The sequence below is a fragment of the Cupressus sempervirens genome, chromosome 1 (genome assembly GCF_028749045.1).
Source record: "Cupressus sempervirens isolate cs-2001-9-10 chromosome 1, ASM2874904v1, whole genome shotgun sequence".
In the NCBI taxonomy this organism is placed as follows: domain Eukaryota; kingdom Viridiplantae; phylum Streptophyta; class Pinopsida; order Cupressales; family Cupressaceae; genus Cupressus; species Cupressus sempervirens.
In genome coordinates, this window is record NC_143118.1 from 23,333,065 (window position 1) to 23,349,561 (window position 16,497).

Here is a 16,497-nt window from a genome sequence, read left to right on the forward strand (position 1 = left end):
TGTCTAGACTAGGGTTGAGAGATATAAGGACCCTTGCATTAGTATGGAGGAGAAGATAATTAGTTTTTATCAACCCTTATAACATTTATAATGAGTTAAAGAGCACGAGGTATAATATTGAACAAAAATGGAGGAATGTTTTCATTAGAGAGCCACCAAGGGCAGGATAGGGCAAAAATCTCCTCTTGTATAGGTTATGGAGACCATGAGATGACCCAAAAGTTATAGGCACCTATCCTCCAAAACTGTCTTAATACTTTTCTTTTCGCTATTATTGTTTATTGAAAACCCCAAAACAATCCTTGCTGTAACATACGAAAGCATGAAAAGTGAAAAACTAATATTTTTCCCCACACTTTATGAAGCCACTCATTTTAAAAAGTTTGAGAAGGCAGATTAGTTAGTTCCTGGGTTGCTAGAAATACAATAGAGCTCTTTAATTTAGATTTTTCTACATCAATAGCCATGACCATTTGTTGGTTAGGTTTAAGCGTTGGTAGGTAGTTCCTTACACCCATTGAAGTCCTTGGTAGAGGTGGATGTGGTTGATCACTACTTGTAGAAGCGTGCTCCATCTAGGATTGAGAGGGTTTCTTGTAATGCTTCCTTGAAAGACGCATGTTCGACCACCAACGATTTTTGGAGACATTGAACACTTTGATTATGGTTGGCCATTGGGAAATAAAGACCCTATAGAAAAAAAAGTTGGATAAGGAAATAAATGCTATTAATAGAAAATGACCTTCTACACACAAGGAAGGCCTACTTGAAGATCATACTCAACTTACAACCAATAGATTTCTTATTTATATGTGAAACTATTTTTAAAACTAGTTATCAAAAATTAAATGAAAACAACTTCAAATTAATCTGAAAAGTATTGTAATATGTCTACCAATATTTATATAGTTATGTAAATTTGTAAAATTTATATAGTTATGTAGATTTGTAAAAGTATATGTTAAATAATTTTAAAAAAAAAATATTCCTTCCATCCAATTTAATTCTTTTCGGTCGCATAGGCAAGATTCAGTCCCCCAAAACCTAAAATTTATTTTCAGAGGTTTAAGCCGATGAAAAAATGCAGTGGCAGTCACAGAGTTTCTGAAGGAAGGTGCCGCCATTGTTAGAGCTGAAAGGATCAAGATTTCCGACAATGTTTAATATGAAGAAAAACCAGCAGCGCCATAAGAGCAATGTATCCAGAGGAGGAGGAAGAGGAGGACGAGGAGGAGGAAGTAACAGAAAAAGAAAAACTCCTGCAATTGGCAATGACCCATTTTTCAACGATAAAACCTTTAAACGACAAAGAGGGAAAGGGGAGGAGATTCACAGCAGCGAAGAAGACGACGACGATTTTGTTGACAGAAATGGGGAGGAAGAAGATGAAGACGTCGCCTTGGAAGATACAGAGACTGCTGATGATAAGCGACTTAAGTTGGCCAAAGCTTATCTGGACAAAATTAGGGAAATAACAAAAGATCAGGATGAGGAAAACGAAGAAGATGAAGATGAAGAAGGGCGGAGGGGTAAACGGGATTCGCTTGTTGCCGAGATTCTTCAGCAGGAGCAGCTCGAAGAGAGCGGCCGTGTGCAGCGTCTTCTTGCTTCGAGGTATTTCCCTTCTTCATTTAAATTTATTTATCGGATTGATAAAATTCTCTTTTTGGCTAAGGTAATAATTGGGAGGATGATTTTGAAGGTATCACGTGCGAGAAAACTTTTTCTTGATAAGAACATCGAGCAATGGAGTTCATGAAATCACTTGATTTTTGTTTTGGTTAAGAGACAGTCCTAAAGGTAGAAATTGAGCACGACAGCGTTTTAAAGAAGCAAGATAGACATTGCAAGGAGCAACAGAACTAGTGTCAGTTTACATGGGCAATATTGTGTAGTTTTCTCTTTAGGGACATTTCCTATTTTTGCCCTAGAACAATAGTTCCTATTTAGGTTGAAAACTGTATTGTATCTTAAATATTAAAAAATGATGAAATTTAATTATCATTCAACTCAATAATTCTGAAAAGAAAACTCATCTGAGTTTTCTGCTGTGTCATTGCTGATTGCAGTTCTCTTCCTTAATATTGACTTGTCTTTCACTCCTTAATAGGTCCTCATATATAATCCAAATTGCTGATCTGCTTATTCGATTTCCATTCCAAAAATGTCTTGAATGCTCCCATCTACAAATGCATTTTGCTCACCCTTGTAGCTTCCAGAGTTGGGGGACTCACACCTTTCCATAATGGGGCACTGCTTTTTAATTAGAGAAATGGCAGAAAAGCTTCTGATCTACAGCCATGGGCTGGTTGTCTGTGCAGTACATAGGCTTTTGGGCGGGGATTTTCTCTCATCTGAGCATTGTTGTTGTGTGAATATGGATATTACGACAATGTTTGTTGCAGTCTTGAACAATGTTGGTGAAGCGAAGGATATGGTTGCATTGTGTACGAAGCTTTTCAAGAAAATTTCCTTGATGAATTAGACCATATGCAGGAGAACATTGATGAAAAGAAGATGATCGCTTTGCTAAAAGTCTACTATGTGATATGTCAATGAGGGAAGGAAGTGAAGAGATATCCCCTTTGCTGGGTGGATGGTTCTAGAATTGTGTAGCGGTGGATGGTGGCAAGATGCAATACTTTTCTGAAGAAATTGATGGACCTACTAAAGGAGTGTGGCCTGGTTGGTTGCAGAAGTAATTCGTTTTGGAAGGTCTTGCTAGGGATGAGGAGAGTGTTCAGGTCAAAGATATCAGTGTTGCCTCCTCTAGTTTGGAGCTACTTGTGAAAGAGGATTTGGCCATTCATTCTAAGTGTGGCCCTGGATGCCTAGTCAAGGTTTGTGCTGCCAAGGAAATGCCTGGATGGGTTGTTGTTTAGTAGGATTTATAGAAGATGTTCGGTTGAGGGGTAGATGAATTACAGATAGAAGTAATAATCAGGACATTTTGAATACAGTCTCTTGCCCAATGATGTGATTTTTTAGATATTACTACAAGGGCGCTGCCCCTAGCCGCTATTTAATGATAAAAAATATTCCAGTCAACCCTATTAAAAATTAAATTGCTTTATAATTTCTTCTAACTCTACTTTCCCTTTTAAAATAAATTTCTTCTGTTTAATTCTTGTAGATATGGTTGGCGGTGGCCTATTATAATGAATTGCCATTATATTTTATTGTATATCCTAGGTTTATTTATTAAGAACATGATCTCTAGCATGGGCATGATATATTGCAAACGTAAAGTTGTATCATATGGTTGGTTGTAGTAGTTGTCTAAATTCCTTCAGAAATATGGAAACTTTTTGTTCCTTTGAATCTGTCAAGATGAGTAATACATACAAGCATGCAATTATATAGTCATAGGCATGAAGAGTTTTCATAGTTCAAATCAAAACTGTATTCATTAAAAGGCAACTTTCAAACCTAAAACAATCCTCAAATATAGTCGCATATGATTCTATAGAGGAAAACATGCAGAAATCATACAAGAACTGTGAAATGAGGTAAAAGGGGGTAGATAAATAGTTACAGAAGTCTGTGATAGAAGTCAGCTGTAGTGCTTGATGTATAGGAGCATTGCTTGTGGAGGTAGACTTGGCCATGCTGTAGATGTCAATGTTTCACATCCAAAACATGTTGAGGCTCTCGTTAATACTAGCGGTGAGCTTTTAGCATGTGGGGAATATCTCAGCTGTGCTGTATAACACTTTTTGGTGATTTATATACGTGGGGAAATGGTAGTCATATGGGTTCTAGAAGAGCTAAATGGACATTTGGAAGGAATATCCTCATCTTCAATTTCTTGGGGACCACGACACACTGTTATAGTAATCTCTATAGGCTAGTTCTTTACATTTGGTGATGTAACATGTGTTTTGGGTTGTGGAGAGGGCCTCAAGAAATGAGCCCCCTTGCTCCATCTGATCTTGAACTTTTGGTAGAGGAATTGCCCACTTTTGGCCACACTTAAAGAACAATCCATGGTTCTTACACGAGACCAAATCAAATAGCTGGAAATGATATTTTACAAGAGTTTCAAGAGATTGCCAATTATCACATTCATAGATGTATCTATGCAAAGGGATTGACTTTCAACATTTTCTTCTCACCATGTTGGCAAAAAATGCTCAGATAAATTAATGAAGATTGAAAAGGGTACAAGTGCCTAGGTTTTGAGGTATGTGACAACTAATTGCAAAAGACGAACCTCGTAAGGGATCCATTGAAGCCCATAAGTAATTTGTGGGATGAGGTAGAGGTATCCATATCATGGATGGAATAATGGAAACCTTTAGTTGTTGATCAATCAAAGTCATTGAAGTGACTTGTAAAAGGAAAATGCATCTAATAATAGTGGATTTTAAGGGGGAGATGAAGATGGTGCATGTGTTGATTACATCTTTATCTTGACCATTATCATAATAGACAACACCAATAATTGTAGAGTAGTTGGCTTTTGGTTGAGGAGCATTATTTGTTGGTTTTCGCGAAGGATCGCTGCAAATGTACTAAGCGCTGCCAGATTGGTATTTGTGTTCCAAATGCCAGCAACCTCTAATTTATAATGAGCAAAGGCTATGAAGAGACGGGGATGCACCGGGGACTTGGGCTATGAAACTATAATTATTATGCACTATTATCATAGTAACATGGAGACACGTCCCTCCCCTTTTGCCCCACATCTCGAAGAAGGGGATGCACCAGGTACTTGGGGACTTTGTCCCCCTATCCCAAGCGACACCGTCAATTTCTGCCACCTTCACTGAGGATGGGGGGATGTCCAATGTTTACTATGTGCTGATTTGACTATTTATGTTCAATGTTCGATGTTCCAACTCAATGCAATGTTCAAGTATTGACACTTTTACATCTTTATATCTTCTATTGCAATACATCTTTTCATAACTAGCATTTTAAGTATCGTATGTATAGTATATACAACGCCCCGTCCCCTGCCACCGTCTCCCCGTTGTCCCCAAATTGAGGCCCCTCTGTAAGCCCGTCCTAGGAACTTGCCCCCCAATTCTGCCGTCCCCCCGTCCCCGAAGGCGGTGTAACTATGACTATTATAGATTGCCCGTTTACAAGAAGCAACAAACTCTTATAGTTTATAATTAATATTACAAAGTAGTTTCAAAATATTAATTGTTATTGTCTATTAATAAATATTAATAGCATAGAAGCAAAAAATGACAAAAAATCACGATTATGTGTGATTAATCATTAGTTGGCATGTGCAGTGATTCATTCTCCCAAAAATCAAGGATTTTTGGTCAACGACTTTCAACTTTTTTTGCAATTTATTAGATGATTAATTGGCAAAAAGTGACAATTTGATAAGCAAAATAATTACGGGAAACTAGCGAAAACTCTAATAGCAATTGTGATGGGAAAAACTTGCAAAAATATGACGTGTTTCTCTACGAAATTGATGCGTGGCGTTCAAGATGCAATTGGGAAAGTGGGGTTGAAAGTTTTGCGTAGTCGCGAAGTATTGTAGATTCGGGAAGTGGCATGAGAGATAGGCAATTACAAAGAAATTTTTCCTCTCTGCATTGAATATATTGTATAACTTGATTGATAATATTTCTTTTCTAACATTGATTTTGTTTATGTGAATTTCAAATATTTAAATTGTTGCAATATGAAGCAAAAGAAGATCATAACAAAGCTTCCTTATTTGTTGCAATATATCTAAAAGAGCAGGGTAACATTGTTTTTCACTATCTATTTTAGAGAAAACAAAGAACCCGTCGATAATTATATAAATCACTTTAGGCTTGTCAATTATGACATATAAGTTCTTATGATTTATGAAATTGCTCAATATTTATAACTTAAATTAAATTTATAATTCACGCAGCTCAGTCTTTATGTTCAACATATATAGAATTGTTTTGTTATATACACGTGTATGTATCACTTCACATATGTGTATGTCATGCCAACTTTGTATACAATTGTTTGTTGAGTGTATATAATGAAAGGAACTTGAGAGAGTTCTAAATAATGAATTTTCCTTCTTATCAATTGATGAGATTAAGGGGCTTCCTAATGAATGCTTCATAAGGCACAATACTTGTTAAAGGTTTTGCAAACAGGGTTTCAAGCAAAGTAGCCTTAACTTTGGACGAAACTCCATGGTTAAGCATGTCTAAGCTATAATACTAGGATGAATGACCTCTCGAGAAGTCCTAATGCTTCACCTCTACGAGCTTCACCTAGATGCAACGAGTGGTTAGTGCTCCATTCATTTTCATGAGGGATGGGCTCTTGTGAACCACTACTCACAAAACATGGGTCAACGAGTTTAACTCAAAAATTATTAGCAATATCAAAATTTAACTTATGGAAAATATCTCCAACTTATCATTTGATGAGCTTAAGGGGCTTTATAAGGAATGTTTCATAGGGCAGAACACTTGCTGAAGGTTTTGTGAATGGGGTTGCAAACAAAGTGGGCCTAACCTTGGAGGCAACTTTGTGGTTAAGTGCACTTTGAGTTGGAATAGTACTAGGATGGGTGATGTTTTGGAAAGTCCCGATGCTTCACCTCTGCTCATCACCTAGATTCAATGAGTGTTAAGTGTTCCATTCATTCTCATGAGAGATGGATTCTTGAGAACCATTACTCAAGAAACTTGGATCAATGAGTTTGACTCAAAAATTACACTGATGAATTTTGATAGAGATATCATAGTTTGACTACTTGTGGAAAATATGGCCTACTTATTATTTGATTTGTATAAGGGGCTTTCCAATAAATGGTTCATAAGGCACAACACATATTGAAGGTTATGTAAATGGGGTTGCAAGCCAAGTGGGATTAACTTTGGAGGAAACTTCGTTGTTAAACACACTTGAGCTAGACCGCTATTAGGATGGGTGACGACTTGGGAAGTCTTGGTGCTTCACTCTTTATCACTTAGATGCAATGAATGCTAATTGTTCCATTCAATCTCATAAGAGATGGGTTCTTGCGAACCACTAATGAAACTTAGGTCAATGAGTTTGACTAAAAAACTACATAGATGAATCCTGATAGTAAATATAACGATTAGATTTTCTGTGGAAAACATCTCCCACTTATCAATTGATGAGTTTAAGAGGCTTTCTAAAGAATGATTCTTAAGGTACAATCATGGTTAATTGCACTTATGCTTGGAGTAGTACTGGGATGGGTGACCTTTTGGGAAGTCCTAGTGGTTCACGTTTGTGAGCACCACTTGGATGTAATGAGTGCATAGTGTTCCATTCATTCTTATGTGAGATGGAATATTGTAAACTACTACTCATGAAACTTGGGTCAATGAGTTTGACTCAAAAACTACACAGACGAATCTTGATAGCAATATCACAAATGAATTCTACTTAAATGAATATGAAGATTTTCGTAGCTTCATTCTGATTTTGAAAAATAAGAAAGGCCACATCATATTTTGTTGTTCAAATCATAGCTTGATTGAATTCTAAACAAACAATATCACGGTTAAAACTTTGAGTACTCCAAGTTTAAAATATATCAGGAGGTTGTGCAAGTGCTTTGAATCATTATGTATGTCCCTTTTCATCCATTCTATGGAAATGTCCTTTAATTAAAAAAGAAGCGCAGTTCTTGACTGCTTTTCTTGAGTTTTTCACATTTTTTTGTCTATATCTGATTTTTGTCGATTTTTTCCAAAATTCCACTCCTCTGGTTTGCGGATTTAAAAATCCCACTCCTCTGGTTTGTGGATTTACTCCCCAAACGATTTATGCTTTTATGGGGCTCTAAACCATGAGATACTCTGCTTTGGTTATCAGTAAGTTTATACATTGCAAGTTGAAGTTATGATTTTATAGTACCTAAATTTTTGTTATAGTACTTCGCATTTTTGCAGTACTATACATTTTTTATTTTAGCTATGGCCTTAGTGGAACTTAAATTTAGGGACATTGCAGAAATTATCTTTTTGGGACAAGTTCTGCACGTTTTTCTTTTGGGTGTGGATCCAACTCTAAATGATGCCATGGATATACAGCTTAAGCTTTTGCACCAGAAATAAGTACAGTTGACTGTATGCCGTCAAATTACAATGATCTTTTAGTTATTTTTATTGGTGTCTGGAGTTCTCAACTGTATATTGGTTTAGTTGTGTATTATTGTTGATGCGACAAATAAGAGCAACTTGATGGCCTGGAGATTCAAACCTCTTGTGTTTAAATTTTTTATTATAAGAACTTTTTTTCTTGAGGTGATTCTTTGTGTTTATTTAGACCAGGGCTTTTATTTTAAAGTTTTTGAGTTTCATTCACCAGAGAATGGTTCAAACACTTAAAATTAGTAGTTATGATAATCTGAAATATTAACAGAAGATTGTTAATCTAAAAATACTTGCTTGTTTACTTGATTGTCAATGAAATATTAACAAAATACAATTTAAAGATAATTTTTTCGTAGATGTTATGATAGCTTGCTGGTGCATTTATCTTTTCTCTACTTCCAGAAAAGGCATTGTATTCAACTGAACTGCCTAGTCGTTTGATTCTGTTACATGTGTGCATACTTCATTCAAGGAACAAGTCTATGCGCATGAATGTTTATAGCTGTTTTAGTTTCTTTTTTTGATGTTTATATCATGAATTTTGAATAGCTATCCAGCCTATTGGTAATATTTTTTTTTTGCTAAAGAAATGTTGATAGTGTGGTTGGTGCTGAGTTTTGTAAAAGAGTTCAATGCATAGCCTCGTATGATGGTTTGAAGTAGTAAGTAATTGAGTGGACAATTATTCCAAATTCCAAATTTCTCTAATAAGTGCCACGGGAAATTATTGATTAGCCCTTCAAAATTTTGAAAAGAATTCATTTAGTAAATGGAAATTCAAGACAATATGTTGTGGTATGTTAGTTTGGTTCCGTATAATAAATGAATGCTAAAGGTCAATTCTCAACAGGGTTGTGAAGCCTTCCAATCAGGTAGAGTGGCGAGTTGTTAAAAGACACAAGCAGTCTGTAACAGCTGTAGCTCTAAGAGAAGATGATTCAAAGGGTTTCTCAGCATCAAAAGATGGTACTATTTTTCATTGGGATGTTGAAACAGGTGCAAGTGAGAAATATGACTGGCCTAGCAAGGAAGCCTCTACAAAAAGTTTAAATAGGAAGCAGCGCAGCAAACATATTCTATCAATGGCTATCAGTTCTGATGGCCGGTACATGGCTACTGGAGGATTAGATCGTTTTGTTCATCTATGGGATACCCGCACACGAGAACATATTCAAGTACAAATTTCATAACCTCTAGTGCTTATCCATTATTAATCTGGGCAGAGCAATCATTCAATTTTTAATCTTCTCTATTTACTGCAGGCCTTTCCAGGTCACAGGGGAGCTGTGTCTTGTTTAGCTTTTCGGCAAGGTACACAGCAACTCATATCTGGATCATTTGATCGCACAATCAAATTGTGGAGTGCAGAAGACAGATTGTACATGGATACTCTCTACGGTCATCAAAGTGAAATCCTAATGGTAGATTGCTTGCGAAAAGAACGAGTTCTTTCTGTTGGACGTGATCACACATTGCGTTTATGGAAGGTATCTTTTAATGTATTGGTGGAAGGATTTAGGCACTTAGAGATATCCTGTTTCATATATAATTTTTTATATAGCAGCTCAAGTTTACATTAAAAAATAATGTCACTTCTTTTGAGGTGTTTGATGATAGTATTCTGAAATTTTTGCTATCAGTATGTGTTGTGTGTCATGAAACAAATACCAAGATCTGCTGTAATTTGCTTTGAAACTTCTTGTCTAGAAAATCTGAATGATCTTATGGTGTAGGTGCTTAGCTCATCATATCATTCTCCCAATCTAGTGTCTATATTATGGAGCATTCCCGTGGTTGTGAAAAGTTCGTTTTATCTTTCACAATATTTTACCCCTTTTTTCTAGCTTCCCTGTATAGTTTTAGTATTTTATTTGTTGACATTATATAAAATGATGGATCATTTATTACTAATGATGTTCAAGGCAGATAAACTAGAAATTCCCATCACCATCCATTCAGTGGCTTCAACTTTTATGATGAAATCTATTTATGGCCTTTTTTCTTTAGAGTGCTTGTGTGATGGTTATGGTTTACTGATTATTTAATAGATTCTCCCCAATGACTAACTTTGGTGTGCAGATTCCTGAGGAGACACAGTTAGTGTTTAGAGGACCTGCAGCATCTTTAGAATGTTGTTGTTTTGTCAACAATGAAGAGTTTATATCAGGTTCTGATGATGGAAGCATAGAACTTTGGAGCATGATGCGGAAAAAACCGGTTTTTATTGCAAAAGGTGCACATGGGCATGCGGGTATTCAACATCTCTCAGAGAATCATGGCGCTGAGGAAAAGCCAGAAGAAATGACATCATCACAAGTTAATGATGGCAATGATATTGGTAAGCAATTTGTAAATGATAATTGGAAATTTGGGTTTAATGTCATGCCACTGTTTGATTAAAATGCCAACATTGAACAAAAATAATTGATCTATTGAGAAAGGTTAAAAAAGACAACATTGAACAAAATGAATTAATTTGCATAGGAAGGTGCAATTAGCAATTATGCTAGGCAAAATAAGTGTCACAACTGCAGCTCTTCAAACTTGAAGTCTCTCTCTCTCTCTCTATACTATTCCGGAATCTCTATGGTAGATATTTTTTTAAAAATCAAGGATGAGTGGACTGTAAAGACAACCCCTGTAACTAGCCAAATTTGTTGCAAGAGAAATAATGTCATTTATTCAAAGAGATATAATTAATTGATAAATCATTGGTGCCTTTATTATACTGTTCAGTTGGAGAGAAATTGGGTTGAGAGAGAGTATTGGGTGTTTGATCATTTTGCTGCATAGATATTTACTGGTCTGAAATATGAGTAAATCTTCTGTATCAAGCGCATCTTATGATATTGTATTTGTATGTATGTGATCTGTGATAAACCAGATTTGAGTGAGTTAGTTAATCTCATTTGAAGAACTTTTATATTCTGTATCTGCATAGTTGAAGTGATTGAACTTCGTATACTACTGACTGATCGATTGTTTGGTATTGATAATCAGAAGTTTAAGAGCCCTGTGTATTTGTTTTAGCTTTCTATAAAAGGGTCTATATTTTGTGGGGCTGGATTTTCCACCCCTGAGTAGGAGGGTTTTCTCAGGATAAGTTATTGTGTCATTTGTTATCACATTCCTGTATTCTGGTTCGAAAACATTAACAACCAGAAGTCGTAAATAACATGTGAAAGTACTAATGACTCCTTTAAACCATCTAAGCTCATTGGTAAATTATTCCTCTGATCAGGCTGACACTAACCTGCAAAGCCAACACCAATTGCATTGTAAAAAAAATCCAAAATGGAGACATTACACGACCTGCAAGTTTGGACCTTGTTACTGCTTTTTGGATGTCTATGTTTTTAACACGCTTTTGTTTTGGTTCATTTGTTTCTCTTTCTTTTCTTCTCTAGTTTATGTGTTTAAAACATTGTGTTGAATTTTTTGCTTGGATGCAGGAAATGGTAACGTAACACATAAAATGGGAAGTAGCTCTTCTGTAGAGTCCTGGGTTGGAGCTCTTGCAGTGTGTAGAGGGAGTGATCTTGCTGCATCAGGGGCTGGTGATGGAATTGTGCGATTGTGGGCTATTGAGAACAGCAGTAAAAGCCTTAAAGTTGTGCATGATATACCTTTGGTAAGAAATGAGATCACCTTTTTCTGTTCTGAAGTCAATGTCAGATGAGAAAAGGCCTAATTAAAATTTAAATAGCACCAGTGAGCATATTTTTAGTGGGAAGTTCATATTGCTGAAGTTAAATGCTAAGGTTATCTAATTCGACTCATTAAAAGATGATTGTCTTGCACTATTGCATATTGCAAATATATGTTACATTAAGGGCTTGCTTTTCTGCCTTTTTAACTTCTGATGTAAAACTTTCCTTGCATTTGAGTGCATATTGTTAAGATTATAGCTACAGTCGGATTGATTTAATCATAAGATACAATGTTGATATAATAAAGATTATATATGTATAGTGCATAGAGGATTATCAAACAACAAAAATGGAAGGTATCTGCCGGCAAAACAAACTTCATCTCAGCTATGGGAATGAAAGAAGATAAGGTATCACAATTAACCTACTACCACGTATACTCGAGTCAATGGAATATAAGGATTGACTCATCAAACAAGACTTACATTGATACCTATTATTGAGCATCCACACTATGGAAGAGAATCAGGTCTACTATCATTTGAAGACTTGTTCTACAGACCATATTTTAAATACACAGTGCAGAAACTAGAATTGAACAAAATTCTCTTCACACAAAAACCTACCATTGCTGAATTGTAAAGGAAGATGAATATTAATAGAAGTTATCTCAGAGATTCATTCGAATGCTCCAGCAATATTCTCTATTGGCAGCGTTGGTACTATAAGCATCAATGATTAGACTCAATTCAGACATCAATATATATTATCCAGTTTTCTATAGCTTAGGATGACACCTCAATCAATTAATAAAAATGATTGATAGAAATAATCAAGAAGGAAGGAATCACATAAGTCAGGTCCAGTCAGAATCAGCGACCAGTATAGAACCTCACAATTATATATCATAAAAAATCTCAGTTTCTCTTTCAGCTATCAGACAGAAATTCAACTCTAGGGTAAATTCATTAGTCGCAGATGACTATGATGGAAAAAGAGGGATTACAATTTATAAATCGAATAATATCCCATATGATTGGAATATAATCAGACAATGAATATCCAACCAGGGAATACACATGGAAGAATACATAGTCAATGGTACGAATGAAGATTCAGACTTTGTGTCTATTCAGCATATGTCAGAAACTACTGATGATCATTATATACAAATAACATGCTAACAAAGCATAAGTATCGACCCAAGGAATAATATTAAATCAACTATTTTGGGTATTTGCTGAAAGGTGAAGACACAGAAGAATTTTGTGATGCTTATTATTGATATAATCACCGAATTGGAGAAAAGGGAATCGATTCATCACTTAGAACATACGGTCAGTATTTTTGCCACATATAAACAAACAATGATGGGGGTCTCATAGGAAGTCGGTCCATTTCTTACTTAGTTGAGGAGTTTAATGAAAAATCCAAACTGATCCAAATTAACACAAGGCACTATTAAAGACTGCAATTGTATCATCCCAATCTATGATAAGTCAATAACCAAGATCGAACTAGACAGCAATCATATTTGAGGACATTGATTATTGTGAAGAAAATGGTTTGGAAATGTCATCATAACAAAAATATGGTCTCCAGTTGTATAAGAAATTGATAGCATAATTTTAGTGATAAGGAAGTATGAAATGGGAATGTTGATTCAATGAGTAAGAGTGTAAGAGTGTAACGTCTATTGTCAAAATAAGATAATTATATTATCACCCTAAACAAATTGAGAGAAAACTTACCAAAAGGAAGGGGTCATCACAGCGGTAGCTGAGATAGGAAATACGTGATCCAGTTGAACAATGTTTTGTTAATAGGGATGGTAACAATCATGTTCATCTTCAGAAGAGACAAATATCATTAAACACTTCTAGAATATATCTAACATAAAGTCAAATTTGGAAAAATCTGCATATTTGGAACAATGTTCACTATCGCACCATATGATAGAGGGGCTACATCAATATTATGGGGGGGATATGACCATTCACCATAATACTTGTATCATGCATGGAGGCTTATGATGGATTTGGGGATGTTTTCAATAGCAGTTACACATTTTCTAGACCTGTCAATCTGAAATGACTTGAACACCTCATAGTGTTACTAGAACTTTTCATGTGATACAGAGTCTCAATCCATTAATGTACCTTGCAATTTTCTCAACATCATCATCCACATGTCCAGATCTGATGTCCAATCTATAGAATTCCTCGGTATATTCTTTCACAGTCATGTCCCTTTGTTTCAAATTTTGCATCTTTCTCAATAAGCTAACTTGGTAATCAGCAGAAAGGGATTTGTTCTTTACCTTGTTCACCATCTTTGGCCAAGTTCTTATCTTCTCCTTTCCTCTCCTTTGTCTATTAGTTTGCAAGTGCTCCCACCATAATGATGCATGACCTTTCAGCCTAGTGACTGCAATCTTCACCTTTCTGTTATCAGGAGTGTTTTCATACCAAAAGAACTTCTCCATATCAGAGATCCAATCTAGCACAGTATTTGTATCCAATTTCCCATCATAAGGGACAACTTCTACAGCAGGCTTTGAATTTGCCCTAGACAATAATTGCAACAATCTTTCCTCATCTCGATCTTCTTCAGATTCTGGATTATGGTCTGGTGTTGCTGCTTCATCATCACTTACATCTTCAAGATGCGCTCCTCTCCTCTGGGCTGTCTCCACATCATCTAATCTGGGTGCAATTTGTCTTAACTGATTCAATATAGCGTTATCAACATTATTTCCTCTACCACGAACCATCTTTACAAATTAGGTTCCTGCAAGATCGTAACCCTCTGCAAGTTATAGGTCAAATCCACAGATCTGCCACCCTACAACCAGATCCAAATCAGGGTTCTACACGATCCAATCTCCACAAGGATGAACTTCGGGCTCTGATACCAACTGATGCAGGCAAGGGATGAATAACTAGGGCCAAAGGCACACCCAGCTATCAAAACCACCCTACAAGAGTTAACACAACGGAAGCAAACACGAGGAACAACACCAAGGAGAGGGAGAACAAGGATATATTTATTGATTCATCAAATATTCAGCATACATGCCCAGCTGTAAGGCCTTTTGGGTTACGACCAATTACAAATGTACAACTTCCAGATCTTCAAATCAGCTTTTTAAATCCACATATCTCTTTTCTATTGAACTCTCCCCAAAAGTCTACCTTAACCCTAAACCTAAACACCCTACTTATACTTGCCAAAATGGCTTACGGATAATTCTAGAACATGGAGAAACCACAAGTCGGCCCTCATCAAATATAATTTGACTATACCAAAATTAAATGTGAGCGAAGTCGGCCCAATTGGAACTAGGCAGAATGAACTAATGTGCAGGATTATAAAGAAACCCAGGATGCTCCTGCATCACAAGTTCTCTACAATTGTATTTTTCCACCTCTCCCACTCTATTTCACTTGTTTAGGTTTGTAACTTTATCCTATTTTTCTTATGCTTTCTTATTTTCATCTTGATGATGGATAATTGAGTGTGATTTGGAACATTGATGCAAAATTATTCGACACAATTTAATCCAGAAACTCTTATAGGTAATGTTAAATTATTTTGATAATTTTGTGGATATATTACTTCAAAATAATTAAATTTATATAAGGCGATTGTAATGTTGATTTTGTTTTTTCAAATTTGTACCCTTGCATAATCTTAATTTTATTATTACAAACCCAAATTAGAACCTTGTGACTTAGCGTCAGCTCGTCGTTATTCCATACTGGAATTGAAATTTGGATCTTTGAGCCACATATTTTCTAATTCAAACGGGCATTGATCTAGGTTTTGATCTTCTTTGTGTAGTAGCTAAATTGAGAAGTGGTCAGATCCAAGAATAACAAGCATACTTTATGCACAAGTGGGAAAGATTTCCAGTTGCTACTGATCTAGTATCTTTAGTTATATTAAAAAAACTCAAATGACGATTTATCCAAGTTAAGGGTGCGTCTTTTAGTTTAGTGTTTGGTAAACTTGCTCCATTTACAAATAATATAAAGTCCAGTTATGATTGCTTCACCTTCTTAACAACCGCTAAATTATCTCATTAATAATATATTTTTGTTGAATTCTAATGTCCCCTTTTTGAAATAGGACCTAATAATAAGTAATAATAAAATAAAATTATAAGAGAACAAAAAATAATTTATATATAAAAATTTAATAATATTAAAATATAACAATACAAAATTAAGTCAATAAAGGTTCAAAAGGCATTAAATGAAAAGTTGTGACTCCTTCAAACATGACATATATAAATAGAGAAGAGAACTTCATTAGAAAGGGGAGAGAAAGGAGTAAAAAGGGAAAGGTATGAAGAAAGGAAGAATTAATAGAAGAAAAAAAAGGAAATTAAAAGATAAGGATGTGACTCCTTCAAAGGGCAAAAGTTTTGAAGGGTTGGGACTCTTTGAAAAGGTACTAATTACTAAGGCTTGTGACTCTTTCAAAGAGGCCAATTATGAAGGGTTGTGACTCTTTTAAAGGGCATAAATGATGAAGGGTTGTTATATTAATTGATAGGCTAATGTTCTCTGCAACTTGTGGTGATCTATGATAGGGACATTACAAGATGCGTCTAGTCTTGATTGAATATTCTTGCCTCTTGTGGGTTAAAAACTTAAATGATAAATTAATTACCCTAAGGGATGGATTTGGTTTTGGTTGGGCGTCCTTGCCTCCTGTGGGCCAAATGATGAATTGATTACCCCAAGGGATGG

General features: G+C 35.6%; 1 protein-coding gene across 2 annotated transcripts in view; it reads left to right on the plus strand.

Moving 5' to 3' along the window:
* Positions 1-1,031: 1,031 nt before the first annotated feature.
* The window catches only part of LOC149575979 (U3 snoRNP-associated protein-like EMB2271), a 45,420-nt gene continuing 29,954 nt past the window's right edge, over positions 1,032-16,497 (plus strand). For both annotated transcript variants that reach the window (XR_016360709.1, XM_089816110.1), the window contains exons 1-5: positions 1,032-1,614; positions 8,941-9,265; positions 9,353-9,577; positions 10,170-10,428; positions 11,543-11,721. Coding sequence is in view for 1 of the 2 variants with exons in the window: in XM_089816110.1 (XP_089672236.1) it covers positions 1,157-1,614; positions 8,941-9,265; positions 9,353-9,577; positions 10,170-10,428; positions 11,543-11,721 (1,446 nt within the window). In the remaining variant the exon portion in view is untranslated. The remainder of the gene's footprint in view (positions 1,615-8,940; positions 9,266-9,352; positions 9,578-10,169; positions 10,429-11,542; positions 11,722-16,497) is intronic.